The 19,474-nt window shown below is 33.1% G+C and overlaps 1 protein-coding gene across 22 annotated transcripts in view; it reads right to left on the bottom strand.

Annotated features, from left to right (window-relative positions):
• ARB2A (ARB2 cotranscriptional regulator A) overlaps positions 1 to 19,474 on the bottom strand; it is a 419,471-nt gene that overhangs the window by 318,616 nt on the left and 81,381 nt on the right. For all 22 annotated transcript variants that reach the window (XM_077864600.1, XM_077864607.1, XM_077864526.1 and 19 more), the window contains one exon: positions 3,856 to 3,921. In XM_077864600.1, the coding sequence (XP_077720726.1) occupies positions 3,856 to 3,921 (66 nt within the window). The remainder of the gene's footprint in view (positions 1 to 3,855; positions 3,922 to 19,474) is intronic.

The raw sequence follows: 19,474 nt of genomic DNA, 5'->3' as shown, positions 1-19,474 counted from the left end.
GTCACTCACTATTCCTGGGAAGAGAAAAAAATTAAAAGTTCTTTAATTTTAAAACAAACAGATTGGTGGCCATTTGTGTAAAGGGTAATTATTTAAGCAAGAAGAGCATGGCCATAGGTCTTAAAAAAATATCCCCTCCTCAATGAAGCCTTCCCTGACTACCCCATTTAAGCATCTGCCCAAGAATTCCCTGGCCCCTTTCTCTGTTTTATTTTCCTTCAAAGCACATACCACAATCTAATGTATGCTTTCTATATTTGTTTATATAACAGTTTATTAATTAATCATCTCCTCCCACCACTAGAATGCAAGTCCAGGGAGGCATGGACTTTTCTGTTTGCAGTGCCTAAAAGAGAGGCTGGCACATTGCAGGCACTCAGTAAATAAAAGAATGAATAAAAGAAAAGAATGAATAAAGAATAACTTTTGGAATAAGGAATGTTATCAAGCATCACCAGTGACCTTTATTTATTTGTTTTTTACTTCCTTTAAATAAAAGGCATTTAACTAAATAATGTGTCCTCTTAATTTGTTATAATACTTGCCTGGTTCAGAAAGCATATATTGAATACTAAACTAATATATGACTACAAAGTATTTTAAAAGAGCTACACAATGCTAAAAATTACAAATGACCTAATTGTGTATTAGTAGTACTTAAGTATGCAGTAAGTATGAAGTGTCAAACAGTCACATTAGCTTCTCTTGCATGTGATGTCCAGAGTAAGCAAATTAGGATGGCAGCAGGTATGACTGAGTCAGAGTAAGGAAAGTAGATGGGGAAAATCAAATCTGAGAAGAAAAATTCCCTTTTACCTACGAATGTTGTATGAAAACAGAGGAATCACTCAGTTAAAATGGCTTTTTAAAAAAAGTGCTAAGAAAAGAAAAAATTAAAAAGCAAAGCTGTCATACATAATAAAAAGGAGGCCACAGAGGTGTCCAGTCATTCATTTACCAAAGAGTACGTCTAAATGTGCACAAATAAAAATACCTCTTAAAATCATTGAGGCCTTAATGGATCCTGAAATGGCTATGGAAATGGACATCTGTTTATCTTAATAAAAAAACCCTGTGGCTACGGACTTTCCAGTAGGTTCTGTTCACTATTTCTTTTCTCTATTTGACTAAGTCCCCTGTTACCAAGGAACTGAGTCAATTTTTTAAGCAATGGAATGTTGGCACTTTAAATTCCACAGTAATCACTTTAAAACTGGAAGAGTGCTTATTTTCAGAAGATAAAAATGTGTTTTTTATATTAAAATTCTGTTCAAGAATTTTTAAGGGCTGCAAATTAAGGTAGCCATGAATAAATGAATAAAAGTTTCACTTGAACATGCGGAAGAATTAACTTTGAAAACCTGAGAATATCAGAGTATTCAAGGGAATAGAAACAATGAAAATGAAAAATATAGTGGTATTAATGATTAAGGGGAAAAAAAGTGGTATCTGAGATGGTCATTGGCTTATATTCACCTCAATTTAACACAGAACTCTAAAGTTGGTATAACTTTGTAAAAAGTTAGTGGTAAGTTTAAATAGCATGAATAGTATATGAATAAACATAACTTTCTGCATTAGCTTAATTAAGTTTGAAAACCGCTATTCCAAGGCCATTGTCTTCAAACAGTGCTAATTCATTAAACTGAGCTTTCATTAAGGAATGCATATAAAAGTCATTCTAGTGCACCACCTCACTTTATTAACCAATCAAGTTCAAATCAGTGAGAACAATTTTTAGCAGTTAACAATTCACTTTAGGATACTCATGAGCCCCAGTAATTGTGATGATCATTTAAACCTGACAATAAAAGGAATAAAAATTTATAATCAAGTTATTAAGTTAATGTATATAATCTAAAATTCTCCACAAGTTTGAGACTTTACAATTGAGAATAATGTATACATGAGAACATATGTAAGGTAGGGAGTAAACATGGGACATGATCATGACCTTTACCATCAAATCATGGTTTTCCACACGGTGCTGTTATTTATAAAAAGAAAAGGAAGGAAAAGAAAAGAAGTCTTTCTTTCCTTATTAAATACGTCAACTATAAAACTAAAACAGTTCATCATCAGGAAAAACAAAAACAAAAACAAAAAACACTTTGGTGTATTCCCACAATAAAAAGAAAAACACTGATACAAAACAAAACAAAGACCACCTTCACTGCTTGCTTTGAGATTTAAGAGGACTCCAGAGAAAATTAATAGTTATAAAAGAAAAGTTTCACAATGATATAAAATATATGATTATATTTTAAGGAGAGACATTAATTTCCTCAGATAAATAAAACAAATTTTGGGTTCTTTTCTGTTTACCAAATTAGGAAATGTTTACTAACCAAAAATGAACAGGACAGTTAATATGGGTCTCCTATAATGCAAAGCTTTCTCTATGCTTATTAGCTTTATAGCTTAAATTTAAATGAGAGGAAAGTAATCAGATCTATAAAACGAAGTCCTCCTAACCCTAATCTCAAGCTTTCTATAAAGAAAATTAGTGAAACTTGACCATATAACATAATCTATATGGCCAATTAACTTCTGATTTCTTCTGGAAACCTAAGGGATTAAAGTGAGTTTAAAAATTCCATGTAACTAAAAAAAAAAAAAAATCCATGTAACAACTAGTATTACAGATTTAAATGGCTCAGTATTAATTGTATTGTAACAATAAATCAAGCCAAGTCTCCTTAATATTTTCTTCAGGAACTTCGAAAGAAATAAAATTAGCAAGAAAGGAAGATTGAACAAAAGGAAGAAAAGTGTCCAAATAAATGAGGGTTAGCCTAGCTACTACATAGAATAATATTTTATTCACTAATACATCACAAGCACTTGGAACAGTGCCTGGCACCTCAAGGACTCTTAAACAAATATCTATTGAATAAATGATTAACAATGTGACCTAGCATTTGATCTTATTTATATAAATAAGTTTATTTATATAAATATAAAATAGATTTTCCTTTTAAATATTGAACTACTAAATTAATTTGTGAGGATAAATATTAAATCTTCAAACCCTCCAATTCATAGTTGAATAGCTTACCCAAGGAATTTAAAAATCTCATGCAAGATTTCATGTAAATAAAATATTTATATGCAAAGTTTTGTAACTTAAGTTAATCACTTTCATTAAGCCTTCAGATTTTTATTTATCATAAAATCAAAGAGTTATCATTAACAGTAAGGATCATCTAATCTAGGGTCACCATCGTTTCATATACAGGTTACTTTTTCTTCATTTTTTTATTATACTTTTACATTAAAATTTTTTTGTGTGTGAATTTGAGACTGAGAACAAATCTCAAACTTTTCACTCTGAAATGGCAAAATATACAAAATTTGAAAAAAATGTTCTACAAGAAATAGAAGGAGCAGTGTTATAAAACAGGAAGCATGAGGAATGAATTGAAAATGTATATAGGAAATAACATAGAAATAAAATATGTAATATTCTAAAAATCAGGAAATAATTAATGAGATAGTGAATGTCTAGTACAACATCAAGTATATGGGTTTACTTCAAATAAATAAGTAAAAATAAATAATACCAACCAATTAAATGAGAAGAGGCAGAGGACATAGTCTTTTTAAAGGCATCATCATTTTCAAAAAAGGCTGGATATCAATATTTTTTTTCTCTACATTGAAGAGCACTACTTTTAAAGAATTATTGCGCACAATGAAATGAGGTATACTGACAGGCATTTAATATTATCATTATCAGTATCAATCCATTAGGACCTTAATGTACTTATCACAGTTAAAGTAATATAAACATTTTCTTCTGAATTGAAAACTATTTCATTTGGAAATTTAATCATTTTAAAAAACTGGACTTACTGGGATAGAGATTTTTTTCAAATTACAGTCCTTTTCCAAGAGCTCATATACATACTTCGTGATAATCTAGGTGGGGGAAAAAAATAACACATTAAGATATAATGTCATCCATTATCAAAATTCACATAAATTATTATGTTATTGCTCTGAATATTTCTCTATCTTTGCGTGTTTCTCCCTCCTCCAGTTTTATTGAGAAATAATTGACATACGTCACTGTATAATTTTCAGGCATTACAGCATGATAATTTCAATTACATATACTGTGAGATGATTACAACAGGTTCAGCTAACATCCATCTTCTTATGTAGATAAAACAAAAAGCAAGAAAAAAGTAAAAAAGGAAAGAAATTTCTCCTTGTGATGGGAAATGTCAGGATTTATTCTCTTCAAAACTTTTCTATGTATCCTACAGCAGTGTTAATTTTAGTCATCATGTTGTACACTATATTCCTTATATTTATTTATTTTATAACTGAAATGTTTTAATACTAAATTAGGAGACTGTGGCTTACTTCCTGCTGCTATGTGAATAACTACAAACTTTAAAACTAAAAATAAGGGCAATATAAACTTGCAAAAATATACAAGGACTTCCTGTTTTTTCAAAGCAGTATTCTGGAACCATATTTTCTTTTTTCAGTGTTTCTAGAATCTGTTTTCCCCTATGATGTCCAGAAAGGAACTGTACCTCATAAAGTACTATCTTGACTGAATCCTAACACCTCTTTTGTATTTACTGAATCAAGGAGGAAAAAGTCAGTATTTTTTTTTTTTTTAAAGTCAGTATTAAAAAGGAAAATTAATCCAGTAAAGCCAGGCACCAATTAGTATTATTGTTTGTAGCAGGCCAAAATACAGTTCCCCAAAGATGTCCACATTCTGATTCCTGGAACCTACTCATATGTTATAAGGTAAAAGGAATTATGTAGGTATGATTAAGGTTAAGGACCAGACATGGGGAGATTATCCTGGATTATCCAAACTGGCCCAACCCAATCCTTTAACTTTAAAACTGGGAGATCACAGAAGAACAAAGGGATGCAAAGTACAATGACCTTGAATGGTCATTGCTGGTTTTAAAGATGGAGGAAAGAGATGTAAACCAAGAAATGTGGTTTCTCTAAAAGCCTCTAAAAGGTGGAATCACCCTTTAATAACCAGTAAGAAAACAAGTCCTCAGTCCTGTATTTACAAGGAACTGAATTCTGCAAACGACTCCAATAAGCAGCAAAAGGTTCTCTCCTAGGATCTCCAAAAAGGAACATAGCCTGTGCATTTCTTGATTTCAGTCAGGTAACAGTCATACTGGACTTGTGACCTACTGAATTGTGAGATAATATATTTATGTGGCTTTAAGCCATTGAGCTTATGGCAATTTGTCACAACAAAACTAGAAAGATAATGCACTCCTTCTATGAAGGAAAGCAAAGAGAGTGAGGAAAATGATACCAAGTAAAAGCAATGATTTAGTAGATTTTAATTGTCAATTTAAGGAGTGTTGCTCCCTCCAAAAATGTCTTTAATTATCTATGCAAATATTTCAAAGAATAATTTTAGCAGCAACATAATTGAAAGTCAAATTTTATGAAACAAAATCATAAGGTGATTTTTTAAAAGAATATTAGGATGTCAACTGTTTTGATGCTGTATTCTGTAATCTAAAAGAGATTCTCTATTCTGCTTTCTTTAAGGACGCCCAAATTCTTTCTTCTATGTATATGTATTCATTCATTTTAGAAAGAGTATGATGCATGCTAGAATAGCTTTACCTTGGCTAGCAATGGTAATTTCAAATGCTACAACACTACACTAAAACAAGGTAATAATCTAATAGTTATTAATCAAATAGTATTCCTATATCTTAATGTAGTAATTAAAATTATGTTCATTATACCCTCACCTGAAGGTAGTGGTACTATAAACCTGAAAAAATAAACTAAAAATATGTAGGATCAGACAAAATATGTATGAAGTTATATAATGGCCTGCCACTTCAAGAAAAATGACCTAACTAAATGAGATTAGCTAAAATGAGTGGCTTATCATTTCTGAAAATTTCCTATTACCTATGAAATCATAAAATATCCCTATGTTTAAAGCAATAATAAAACCAATCAAACTTAATTCAAACCCAAGTGAATTCTACCACTAAGCAAATACTCCAGAGACATAATTTGGGAATTAAAAATTTAAACTATTTTGGCAGTTCATACCTTAAGTCATATGAAATAAAATATTACAGTTAATTTTCAGCTTTCACACTACAGGATAATAGAAAACAATTCAAAACCTGCTTACATTTGGTTTCAAAATACAATATAGGGCAAGTGTCTTCACAAAATATCAAAACAAATAATAAAACCATACATCAGTAGAGCGTTGGAGAAACACTATGTAACGTGCCCAGTTTGTCATTCTAATTCATGCCTGCAGAATAAAAGCAACCATAGACTAAATCCTCTATCTCTTAGGCAATTTTGTCTGCCTTGAATGTTCTCTTTAGCCCCTGTCACATGTCAACTGTTTCAAGCAACTTTTCATGCCTCATCTCAATCCTACCAAGATAAGATGAAATGTCCCACTTCATACTTCTCTGGACATGACTGAATAAGCATCATGTAATTTATGGGTTTCATTTCATTTATCTTTCTGTTACCTGGCTAGCCTTACAACATTATAATTTGGGTATCCCACCTTTGCTCTTTGTTGTAGCCACAATGAATAATACCTGGCACACTGAAGGGAGTTAAGACTCGTACACAAATTCTTCTCACTATTCATCCTATCTACATGTTTTGAGGGAGATAAGTATTTCAGATTTTCAAAAGATCTTTTCGAATTGGCGAATCAAGGTTTAGAAAGAAAGCATCAAGGATTCATTCACTGCCTTCTTGCTTGCATGAGACTGTACTTTGCATTCAGAAAAAAATCAATAAATGATAATTTCAAAAGGAGATTAAAAAAATCTTTGTCCAAATGTCATCGGTGTTCAAATATTCACTGGAAACATTGTTTCTGGGGAAGTTCATACAAAGCTTCAGAGACTAAACATGCTCTAAAGTGAAATCTTCATTTTAATAAATACATACACTTCCAGTATCTTGTCCAACATATAAAATGAGCTTGGAAGCAGTCACTCTCATCCTCACAAAAAGAAAAACACTGAACAAATTAAAAATCAACAACTCTTCTCAAATCTATCAGAGAATCTATCAGAGGTCACAGAGCAAACTAGTATCCTGAAAACTGGAGAAACATGCAGATACAGAGAATCAGGGCTTAGAGTAAAAGCCGTGTGTGTGTGGAAGTTGTAGGTTGAAGCCAGTACTGTGGAAGGAACACCTTACACTGTAATTGATTAACTGCTCAGGCTCAGTATGGACTAGCTTAAGAATTAAAAATTAATAGGAGGTACAGCCTTAAAGAGATCTCCCAAACGTCTGCTGATTTTATTTTTCATGAGTCCCACTAGGTTTTCAGTGTGAAGACAAAAGAAAAATCCTTTACTGCTTCCAGCAGTGGAAGGGGAAAAGTAATCATTTTGAAATATTCTAGATCTTTCTGTCCTTCTTAATAAGGCCTGCCCATAAGAGAAGTTATTTTACCAGAGCTTATCTGACATGAGGGAAGGGAAATGCCCAATTTGGGTTCACTAAAAGAATGAGATCTAGAGATACGTGCATAGAACATTTCTTCCCACATCTCCCCACATTACCACCACACCTTTAGGGTTCCTGTAAAATAAAAGGGAATTACAGCAAAGAACTATAGACTCACATCCTATTTAAGGTCTCTAGGAAAACTCAAAGACAATGAGAGAGACAAAACTAAACACAGAAAAAATTTTAGCCTTGGACACCAGAGGTATAGCAAATAGTAAACACAGCCTAACTTCTAGCCATATAAACATAAAACCTGAAACTAATGACCCATCTATTGAAGTTCCTTTTCTTCCAAAATATTGTGTCCAGCTTTCAACAAAAATTACCAGGCTATACTAAAAAGACAAAAATGAAACAGTCTGAAAAGATAAATCAAGCATGAGAACCAGACTCATGTATGGCAAAGAACTTGGAAATAAATATCAGACTTGGAATTTAAAACAACTATGATTAACATGTCAAAGAATTTATTGGAATTTATTAGACAATACAAAAGAACAGGTAAGTATGTAAGCAGAGAGGAGATGAAAATTTGAGAATGAATCAAAAGGAAATGCTAAATCAAAAACATGTAACAAAAATAAAGAAGGCCTTTGATATATGCATCAGGAGAACGGACATGGCCAAGGGGGGGGGAAAATTAGAGTTTCAAAATATGCCAATAGACACATCCAAAACAGAAATGTAAAGAGAAAAAAAGAATGCAAAAATGGAACAGAATAACTGAGAATTCTGGGACAATTTTAACAGGTATAACATGCATAGAATGTGAATACCATAAGAAGAAAGAGAAAGGAACACAGGAACTATATATCAAGTAATAATGACTGAAAACTTCCCAAAGTTAATGACATACAAAACCACACACCCAAGCAGGACAGAGAATTCAAAGTAGGATAAATACCAAAATCAATACCTAACTTTATCATATTAAAACTGCACAAAACCAAATACAAAGAGAAAATCTGAAAAGAAGCCAGACGAGGGACAAGGGGGATTTGGAGAAGTTGGGGTTGTGTTGGAATTTAATTACAGAGGAAAATAAGAATTACATCACACTCTTAGAAAAAACGCAATCAAGAAAATAGTGGACTGAAATATTCAGTGCTGAAAGAAAAAAACCGCCAATCTAATATTATGTACCCAGGAAAATCATCCTTCAAAAGTGAGAGAAATAAAGACAGTGTCAGACAAAAAAAAAGAAAAAAAAGAAAAGAAAAGAAAAGTTGGGGAAATTTTTTGCAAAAAATTGTAGAAATTATTTAAGAAATTATTCAGAGAGAAGGAAGATTATATAGGTCAGAGATTTGGTTGACAGGATGAGCACTAAGTATTACACTATATGTTGGCAAATCGAACTCCAATAACAACAATGTATTTTGTGATTATAGCTTATAGAAAAATAAAATAAATGAAAGCAAGGTTATAAGTTATGGGAGGTAGAAACTGAAAATGCTCTGTTATAAAGTATTTGTACTACCTGTGAAACAGTATCTTTTTTTTTTTTTTTTGAAAGAAACACTGGAAAGTAAATAACTGCTGATGATTTTCCTGGATTTCTTTTAATGAAACCACAACGGAAGAGATAGGAAAGTAATTTTGAGATTATATATTCAAGAGATAGAGCCCTTGGCTACCAATAGAATAATGCCCTCTAAGGAATTAGAGTCTAACTAAGCTTTTTTCTAACTCGGTTTCTCAATCTAGGAATTAAAGAAAAAAAATATTTTTTTTAAGATTGTTTTTATTTATTCATGAGAGACACACAGAGAAGCAGAGACACAGGCAAAGCAGGCTCCACGCAGGGAGCCCCATGCAGGACTCGATCCCTGGACCAGGATCACACCCTGAGCCGAAGGCAGACACTCAACCACTGAGCCACTCAGGCACCCGGGAATTAAAAAAAAAATTAATAAATTGAGGAGGGATGATCAAAGAAATAGACTACAGAATGAAGAAAATGAGTCTGCTAAAAAAATCAGTTCTCAGTGGAGTACTTCCAACAGAAGGGGTATGTTCACTCTGCAATAAATTTGCTTTAGACATTTACTGAGCAACTGCTGTGTGCTTATCATGTATTTCATATATTTCTGCATTATTTCTGTTCCTTAATTAAATAAGAAGTGAACACTAATGTCCTTTACTCCTACAAAAACATTGAAATTATTCTGGCAGATTAAAATTTAAGGTGATTGCAGGGGAGAAGGTGACACTAAGAAGGCTCTCAGAAAGTACTTCAGACCCTTTTGGAACTGGATTTGAGAAATGAATGAAATGACAAGACATATATGACAAGAGACATGACTGGATAGATAAAAGAGTTAATATAAATATTTTAATTAAATGAAAAATAAAGCTCATTTTACTACTACTTTGTAAACCTTCCATGCTTTCTTACTCTGAAGAAGATCCTCTCATTAGCAACAAACTACATTTGGCCCGATTGACATACATCAATAATTTTTATTTTACAACTTTATCAACAATGTAAGATACAAACTTCTCTATTGGACCTATTAGGAGAGTGAGAACTTTAGCTCAAAACGCAAACCAACAAAATTCATAAATTGTTAGTCATTTCTATGCCTAAAGAGAATAAATGTTAAGACTATCCTAATTTGGGGTGTATAGGTAAACAAACTAAACTGAAAGAAAAATTCTGAAAGATTTAACTGTATCTATGAAATTCTATGCCTCCTGCAATCAAAGAAAAAAGATCTCAGAAATTAAACTAAATAAATTACCTACCTGAATTGGTAAAATAGGAATATTAAAATGTTTTAATGTAGTAAATTTTAATGTAGTAAAGCAACGGTTTACTAACAGTTCTCTGCTTAAATTATGTACATGGTATTTTTTTATTAAAGAGATATTTATAGAAGAGTTGAAAACAATTCTACCTAAGGATCTCCTTTTAATATTATTTAATATTATTCATTTGCTTAGTAAGCTCTGATTTCGCAAATAAACCAAGAGGAGTCAGTATAGAAGTCTGATTCATGGGGATCCCTGGGTGGCTCAGCGGTTTCGCGCCTGCCTTTGGCCCAAGGCGCGATCCTGGAGTCCCGGGATCGAGTCCCGCGTCGGGCTCCCCGCATGGAGCCTGCTTCTCCCTCTGCCTGCATCTCTGCCTCTCTCTCTCTCTCTCTCTATCATAAATAAATAAATAAAAATAAATCTTTAAAAAAAAAAGAAGTCTGATTCATAAATGTATCACAAATGTAAACAAAGTTTGATATTATGAGGTTTTTACCATAGTGGAAATTTGATATTTTGGAGACAGACTGTTGCTTTTAATACAATCCATACTAAATTCTATCTATTTTGTGTTATTCAGCTCCACTTAACTTATTAATAAAAATAGCATTTAAAAAACTCCATGGCAGGGGTGTTTTGAGAAAGACGGCAGCAGGATAGGAGAACCCTAGGCTTGTATAGTCCCATGAACACAATTAGATAACTATCAGATCATCCTAAATATCCCAGAAATCAATCAACCTGAAGACTGATAGAACAAACACCACAATTAAAGGGAGAGAAGAGGCCACAGTGAAGATGTGTGTTCATCAACTAAAAAGAATAAAAATAGGAAAAAAATTTTAAAAAATTTTAAAATCCATGGCACTTAAGAAACCAGTCTTACTCATTTTGTCTTCAAACAAACAAAGTACAATTTTTGGGAGGTGAGTTTAGGTCTGAGCAATGACATGTTATCCCCAAAAGAGAATGTCAGGAACATTCACACAGTTTAAGTTTTACTTTCAGGGCTGAACAATGAAGTTTTATTTGGGCATTAATTCTGGATTAAGTTATTTTCTCTGGTGTTTTTTGGTTTCCATGGTTGTAATTAATACTTCTGCAATCAGTCTAATTGAGCTTGGAGGTAATCAAGTTTCATTCTCTGGTATCTTTTACAGAATTCCCTATGTCTTTTATTGACTGCAGATTTCACTATCTGGTTTAGTTGTAGATTTTGTTTTATTAATCATCTTGAGGACTCAATGTACTTCCCGAATATTTTACCAGTTCAGAATAATGTCTCTCTTAGTCTTATTTCCTCTACTTGATGACATTCCTTGAGAATGTATTGTTTGAACTTAACTGTACTTCAAACCAAAGCAAATGGAATAGGTGTTCAATAGAGTTTTGTTGATTTTTAACTTTTACTAAATATTCATTACTGAAATAATAGAAACAAACCTAAAAGAGAATCCTGTAACTCAACTGATTATTAATTTATCCTACAATTCTGAGGATTTCTCAATCTCATAAATTTCAGACTAAAATATTTAATACAATATACACGGTCTCCTTACATTTTAAGGTGAAAAAGAGTGGCCAATAATGAATAAGATACTGTTTAATTTGGGGCATTTTATAGTATTTTATTTTGCTGTTTATTTGCAAAACTACTGCAGCTAAAATTCAGCATGGCTGATTCCAAAGCTAGCTCATGTTATTATGAGAGTGAACTTTACTACCGGATAACCTGCACATCTAAAATACTCCCACTGTCAGAAACACTGAATGAAATACCATAGTTCTGGAACACCCGGGTGGCTCAGTGGTTGAGCATCTGCCTTCAGCCCAAGACGTGATCCTGTCGACCTGGGATTGAGTCCTGCATTGAGCTCCCTGCATGGAGCCTGTTTCTCTCTCTGCCTCTGTCTATGTCTCTGCCTCTCTCTGTCTCTCTCATTAAAAAATAAATAAATTCTTAAAAAAAATACTATAGTTCCCAGAGCATGTCACTCCTACAGCCCTTCTAGCCTTAATTCTTTCTTAATTGCTATTTCTACATCCTCAGACATGCATCCAAACACCAAGTCACTTTACAGTGGTAGGAGCATAAATCAACAGTTTTATGTAACTGACCAAGCAAGTAGATAGGAGAGTCTTGGTCACCTTAAGGAAAGTCATCTCCCTTCAGTTTTTCAGGCTGTGATTTGGAGAATGCAATAAGAACTTAGTAGAAAGAAATCACCTGTAGCTCTTATTTTGTCTCAGGGCCTCATCTGAGCTTTGATTAGTTAAAAATTTCTTTTTAGTAATGGTACATGCATATATACTTGTGTGTCAATGTGTGTATATATTCCTCATATATTTCAATAAGTATTTCAAAATACACATATCCATCTATATAGGTAAGATGGATACAGATATATATCTACATGAGTGTATATGCACTCATGCAATACACACATATTTATCTCTATATACATCTATATTTTATTAATTTCCATATTTGCCTACTACAGAGAATAAAAACTATGAATACAATACATATGTACATGCACAGACATGAACACCTTTTTGCTGGGGGTCTAGAAGCAATGACAGTGCCACCAATGCACAGATCGTGGTGTGTATATAGTGTTTACATATATACAGACATTTGTAAATACCTTCCCAGTAAAAGTAACCAGAACTCATTGGAAAGACGGTTGATTCAGGGACTTAGGTTTTACATGCCCATTCTCTATTAGGAGGAACAAAAGATTCTAAGAGAAAAGATTGATTCAGGGCTTGGAGCATAGAAACTACAAATCTGAAAAAAGGTGTGTGTGGGGGGTGTACCAAAAAATAAGAAAATTCTGAAATGGTGATGAATAAATGCTAAAAGAACACAAAAAAATGCTTGACAAGAATTCTTCTGGTCAAATCTAGGATAATTTAGGCATAAAAATGATGGCAGAAAAATAGTATACAGCTCACTGAATAGAATAAGAATCTATGGGTCCATAATGATATAAACAACTGAATGAAGAAAGTTAAAAAACAAAAAGAGAAAGACCCCTGTTTCTTAGGTAGAATACCAACCAAGATATATAGAAGACATGATAGAATTAAAGAAACATCAATGGATGCTAAAATTAATAGGTCAAAGTTCTGTAAAGAACACAATCTCAAGTATCTGCCCCCAAAATATTCACTAATTATAAAGAGAAAAATAATAATAATATATGGTAGGATTTAACAGCCATCTCCAATATCAGAGCAAACCAAAAATGTACTCTTTTTTTTTGAAACTTAAATACAGTTGATATATAATACTAGTGTTAAGTATACAACATAGTGATTCAACATGTATATGTATCATGAAATGTGCACCAGACTTACAGTCTGTCACCATATAAAAAGCTACTACAATACTATTGACCATTCATTCATTCATTCAAAATCATATACTCTTGATATCATGCATTAAGGACAAGAAGTTACTTCTCGGGTACTTCAGTTAAAAATGTATAACCTGAATGTAATCATAAGAACACATATGACAAACTCAAATTGAGAGTCATTCTACATATATCCTGAACTCCTCAAAAAATGTCACTATCAAGAAATATAAAGGAAAGCTAAAGAATGATTCCAGATTAAAAGAGAATAAGGGGACAAGACAATTAAATGCAGTGTGTGAACCTGGATATGATCTTGGACTTGAAGAGTATTAGCTGTTAAGTACTTTGTGTGACCATTAGCAAAATTTAAATGAGGCTTGTACACTGTATTATATTAAATCAATATAAAATTTTCTGATTCTGATGATTTTAATGTACCTATCAAGAGAATGTTCTTCTTCTTAGAAAATACACACAAATGTACTGGTGGTAAAAGGGTATAATGCTTTCAACATACTCTCAAATGGTTCAGAAAAAAATTATATAATATCCATGATTCTTTATAATCACACAACTTTTCTGCAAACGTAAAATTATATCCAAACAAAACCCTATTTTAAAATTTCCCAAATTGTTCATATTCCTACTTCAGGTGTTACTGACACTGCATCTATTTTCACAAGAATTTCAATTGAAATGTGGCAGATGACAAATAGGCTAACAACAATTTTGCTTTCATTAAAATATTTTAATTTCTTGAAATGTTATGACAAGGCCACAAGTATACTCTATAGGTATAATTTTCATCCATTATTGCTTGTCAAAATCAAGGAGTCATTGGAATAAGTCTTAGAGTTTGCTAAGTTTGAGTCTGTGTTTATCTCCCACCTAAAATTCTAAAATTCTCTTAAGTTCCCCCATTATTCTCTAATTCCCCAAAACTCCGTTGAAATGCTACCTCCTACTTATTCACTTATCCTGCCAATGAATTCTAACTTTCTTATGACATTTAGTGTTCCATACTGATTATCTCACATTCTCATTTGCCCACTGAAGTGAGCACTTTAAAAAGCAAGAAATATATCCTACCTTATTGTAGCATCAACCACATTGTAGATGGCCAATATATGACTAATAAGTGAATGAAAAACAATTGATAGTGCTTGCAAACATGTGGTTTTTCAGTTTCAAGAACTGTAAGTAATACAGCACACTTAAAACTCTGCATATAATTTCTAACTCCCTCAAAACTAATAATAGCCTAGTATTGACTAGAAGCTTTACCAATAAATAACATAAACAGTCAGTTAAATACACATTTTGTATGTTACATGTTTTGTATATAAATATATATATATTCTTACAATAATTATGCTAGAGAAAAGAAAATGTTACTAAGAAAATCATAACGAAGGGAAAATACATTTAGTGTAAGGTATTTACTGAAAAAAATCTGTGGTAAACCTGCACAGTTCAAACCTGTGTTATTCAAGGGCCAACTGTATTATATTGGGACTCAGAATCATTTAAAATAAAGATCTACTCAGTAAGTCACCTATTTAAAAAGCAACATTTTTCCCCCTCTTAATGTCCCATTTATCCAAACTCTACATTCCATCCTAGCTCCCTCCTAGGAAAGGAGGGAGGGAGGGAGGGAGGGAAGATTGGAGAGGAGGGAGATGGAGGAAGAAGGGCCAAGGGAAAAAAAGGAGGAAAAAAAGAAAACCCCATAATTTCTTAATAATTAAAGTTTAATATTATTCAATAATGTTAGTTTGTCTAAACCTAAAAGGGTTCCTCTTGCACCTTTACATTAAAGGGACTATGGAATGGCAGTGAGTTGTTTAATTAGAACTAAGCACATTTACCCCAGGTGCGTGTCCTCTTAAGTCAGAACTAGTTCTTAAATTTCACTAAAATTGTCTCCATCTCATCCTTATTTTTCCTCTTAAAAGCTTTTATACTTCACTGTCAGTGGGTACATTTTAATCTTTAGTCTTTTGAAGTAACTGCTTTTTCAGCATATCATTGAAATAAAATTCATTCCTCCAACCTTCCATTAGCATTCCCTGGAGTTCTAGTCTGTATACCCAGCTGTCCTTCATTTAGATGAGCTTCAGCTCAGATGCTCTAACATTTTCCTTTTACCTCTTCTAAAGAAGAGTCCTCCTTATTTTATGCCATCTTTTCTCCAATAACCAGATTCTTAAACAGCTTACCAAAGCAACAGATTTGTGAATGTATCCAACTAACTACTGATATCTCCTCCTAGAGATTTAACGGGCACCTCAAACTGAGTGTTCAAAGTAAATATATCTATCTATACATGTTTTAGATACCTATTTTCCTCTGGCACGTTCATCAACACCGCAAATGGCACCCCCATCCACCTAACTTCTCAAGCCAGAAGCCTAAATGTCTTTACTCTCTACTTTATCTTCTACTTAAAATCACTCATCAAGTCCCTCAAACAAATAGTGGAATTTCACATTTTCTCATGTCTACTATCACCATTCTAGTCCACTGTACTCTATCAACAGGTAATTATCTCTTCCTTAGATTGCTTCTGTAGCCTCCTTCTGCTATACTTAATACCTACTTCCTTCAAATCCTACCTCCTGTTAGCAGGCCTACTACTCATTTAAAAACACAAATATGATAAATTCCTAGTACTATTAGTTTAAGACCCCAATCTTTAAATTGTGCAATGACCTGCTGGATCTGGCCCCTGCCTACTTCTCAAGTTTCATTTATACCATTCTATTTCTTCATTTTTTTTTTTTTTTTGTCTTGTGTAGCCACAATGACTTTCTTTTGAATTCTCAGATCTATCAGGATCTTTTCCAGCTCACAGCCTTTGGAAACACTGTTGGTTTGCCTGGAATCCTCTTCCCATTCTTAGCTTATTCAGTTTTAACATCTTCCTTGCCTAGTCTTCAATCTACCTACAAGACATAGCTAAAAACCTTGCAATACTCCTTCCTAACACTTAGATCGTTAATGACATCCTTTCCAGAATCTGTCTTTGCCATTAGATTTTGAGCTTTCAAACTATACATATTTGTCTCAGGCTGAACGTCTAGGGCCTAACCCATGTAAAGGACATAAAATATTTTTTGAATAATAGTAATAATAATAGCAAACATATGCATAACACTCACACTAAAATAAATTCCATTAATAAGTCTTTACTCTTTAATCTTCACAACTCTATACAATAAAGTAGGAAACCAAAACATTTAAATGGTTTTGTAACCTGCCCATGGTCACATAGCTAAATAAGTCTTAGATTCTGGATTCAAACTGGATTCAGGGTAGGCATTCCACCTGCCCTGAAATCTAGAATCTATTTTCTTTCTTTTTTTTTTTTTTCAGATTTTATTTATTTATTCATGAGAGACACAGAGAGAGAGAGGCAGAGACACAAGCAGAAGGAGAAGCAGGCTCCATGCAGGGAGCTCCACGTGGGACTTGATCCCTGATCTCCAGGATTATGCCCTGGGCCAAAGGTGGCGCTAAACTGCTGAACCACCCAGCCTGCCCTAGAATCTTTTTTCTGAACTTATATGATATACTGCATTTTCTAGTCACAAAGCCAATAAAGTCCAAAGACTGCTAATACTATTTTTATGCCTACATTTATAATAAATGGACATTTAGTTTAGAGGTTAGTAGAAGAAAGGTATAATGTTTATAACCATGAGGTTCACAGACCCTGCCCAGTCAGTCCTATCCCTTTGCATTAAGAATCCTTGGCCTAAGCATTATCATCTGGAGCCTACAGAAGTTTCCACAATAAGTAATGCACTGGGTGCAAAAGGGAAAATTGTTCTGATCCACATCTTTTCTGAGATGTACATTATAAAAAGCAGAGCTCTAGATTCATTTCCTGGCTATACAAATTATATGATTTTAGTTTTAATATTAGGCATACTCAGATGATTTGAGATAAAAGAGTAGAACCCAATTTTCCCTGCTTCTCTTAATAGTATCAACTGTCTATGTTTCAAGAACAAGAATAAAGATTCCATGATTCTTACACTCAGGTACTGAGGACAAAATGATCACTGTGTCATTTGGGTAAAGAGGCCCACTAACTTTGCATGATCTTTTCCTAAGTCCTTGTCACTCTGTTAAGTAGATATTTATAAAAATAGACATATTTGAATGAATTTGTGCCAACTTTTATCAGCAATCTTAAGTAAACACATTACAGTTCATACATAGAATAATACAGTTTAATAACAGGTATGAGAAACCCAGAAAAACAAACTACACACCAGATACCACATAAGCAAATAAATTTGGTATAAATTATTTACTAGACTGAACAAAAAGCACTCACAAAAAATAAGACTACACTGTAGTTAGCAAAACACAACAAAAAACACAAAAAAACCCACAAAAACAGGTACGTTAATAAACTCAGAGTAGCCTTTCCTATGCCATTTGAAAGCTTCAAGTAATTTGTAAAACTAAGATAATATCAGCAACTACATTATGGATTAACACTATGCCGCTGTATCTTTGTTCAAAAAAAGGTAACTACTCCCTACAGCGATAGTAGGAATAAAAACGATACTATTTTCACCAATCTCCCTTTACTTTCCCACACAGAGAGTTTTAACAATTTCACAAGAAAGTCTAGAAAAGAAGACAATTCTATTGAGCATAATCATGTAGATTTTACTAGGAAACACTATTCTAAGAAAGATGGGCTATCTTATCTCAAGTCAAGAGATACTCTCTTTCATATTCACTCTCATTGAGGGAAAAGAAGAAAACAAATTTCCTCCTATCCTATTTCTACCACTAAAAGAAAAAAAAGGTTAGATTTCAACCTCCAGTCACAGTGGAATTACTGGTATTTAGATTTGCCTTCTTGGTATAAACAGACAACTGTTTGAAACATATTAAATTTTTTCAAACAGTGGGGAAATAGATGGTATAGATCTGTGATCCCCAAGAGAAAGAAAATAAAGGAGATGAGCTTCATAAGTAGCTTGACCTCCTGTCTGAAGGCAATTTTTGAGTGGTGGCTCATGGACAATAAAACTCAAGCAGAACTCAGTGGCCTTGCTGACTTCAGGAGAGATTCAAGTTCAGGGAAAATGAGACAACTGGAATTTGCTGGCAAAATATCAGATAAAAGGGAGTTATGCAGAAAAGGAGCTCTAGAAATCAATATATGAGTTTCTTTAAGTCTTTGGCTAAGCTATGCATGCATAGGGAAAAACTTCCAAGAGAAGACAAAGAAAACTATTGGGGGGGAAAAACCCACACTGGAAAGTTTAAAGACAAACATTTCAAAAGCTCATAAAAACAAATTCAGGGCAGCCCCGGTGGCTCAGCAGTTTAGCGCCTCCTTCAGCCCAGGGCCTGATCCTGGAGACCCAGGATCGAGTCCCACATCAGGCTCCCTGCTTGGAGCCTGCTTCTCCCTACCCCTGTGTCTCTGCCTCCCTCTCTCTCTCTCTCTGTATCTGTCATTAATAAAAAAATTTTTTAAAAATCTTTAAAAAAAAAACAACAATGTTCTTTAAAGGGAGACAACAGGATCCACTCACCAATATAACATTTATAACATCCACCATACATCCACCATGCATTACAAATTACTATAGACATTCACAGAAAAGGGAAAATGTGATCCATAAATGGTAAAAATAAAAAAAAATCAGTCAATAAAAATAGATCTAGAAATTACAAAATTAAGAGGCAAGTTAGATTAAATAAGTTACTGCAAAAACATTCAAGGATGTAAAGGAAAGCATAAATAAGAAAAGAAATGGATTAAAAACCGAAAAAAGAGCTACAAAGAAATGAAAAAT

This window comes from Canis aureus, chromosome 2, assembly GCF_053574225.1.
Source record: "Canis aureus isolate CA01 chromosome 2, VMU_Caureus_v.1.0, whole genome shotgun sequence".
Taxonomy (NCBI): Eukaryota; Metazoa; Chordata; class Mammalia; order Carnivora; family Canidae; genus Canis; species Canis aureus.
Note: the sequence above shows the minus strand (reverse complement) of the source record. Positions and strands in the feature narration are given on the sequence as shown.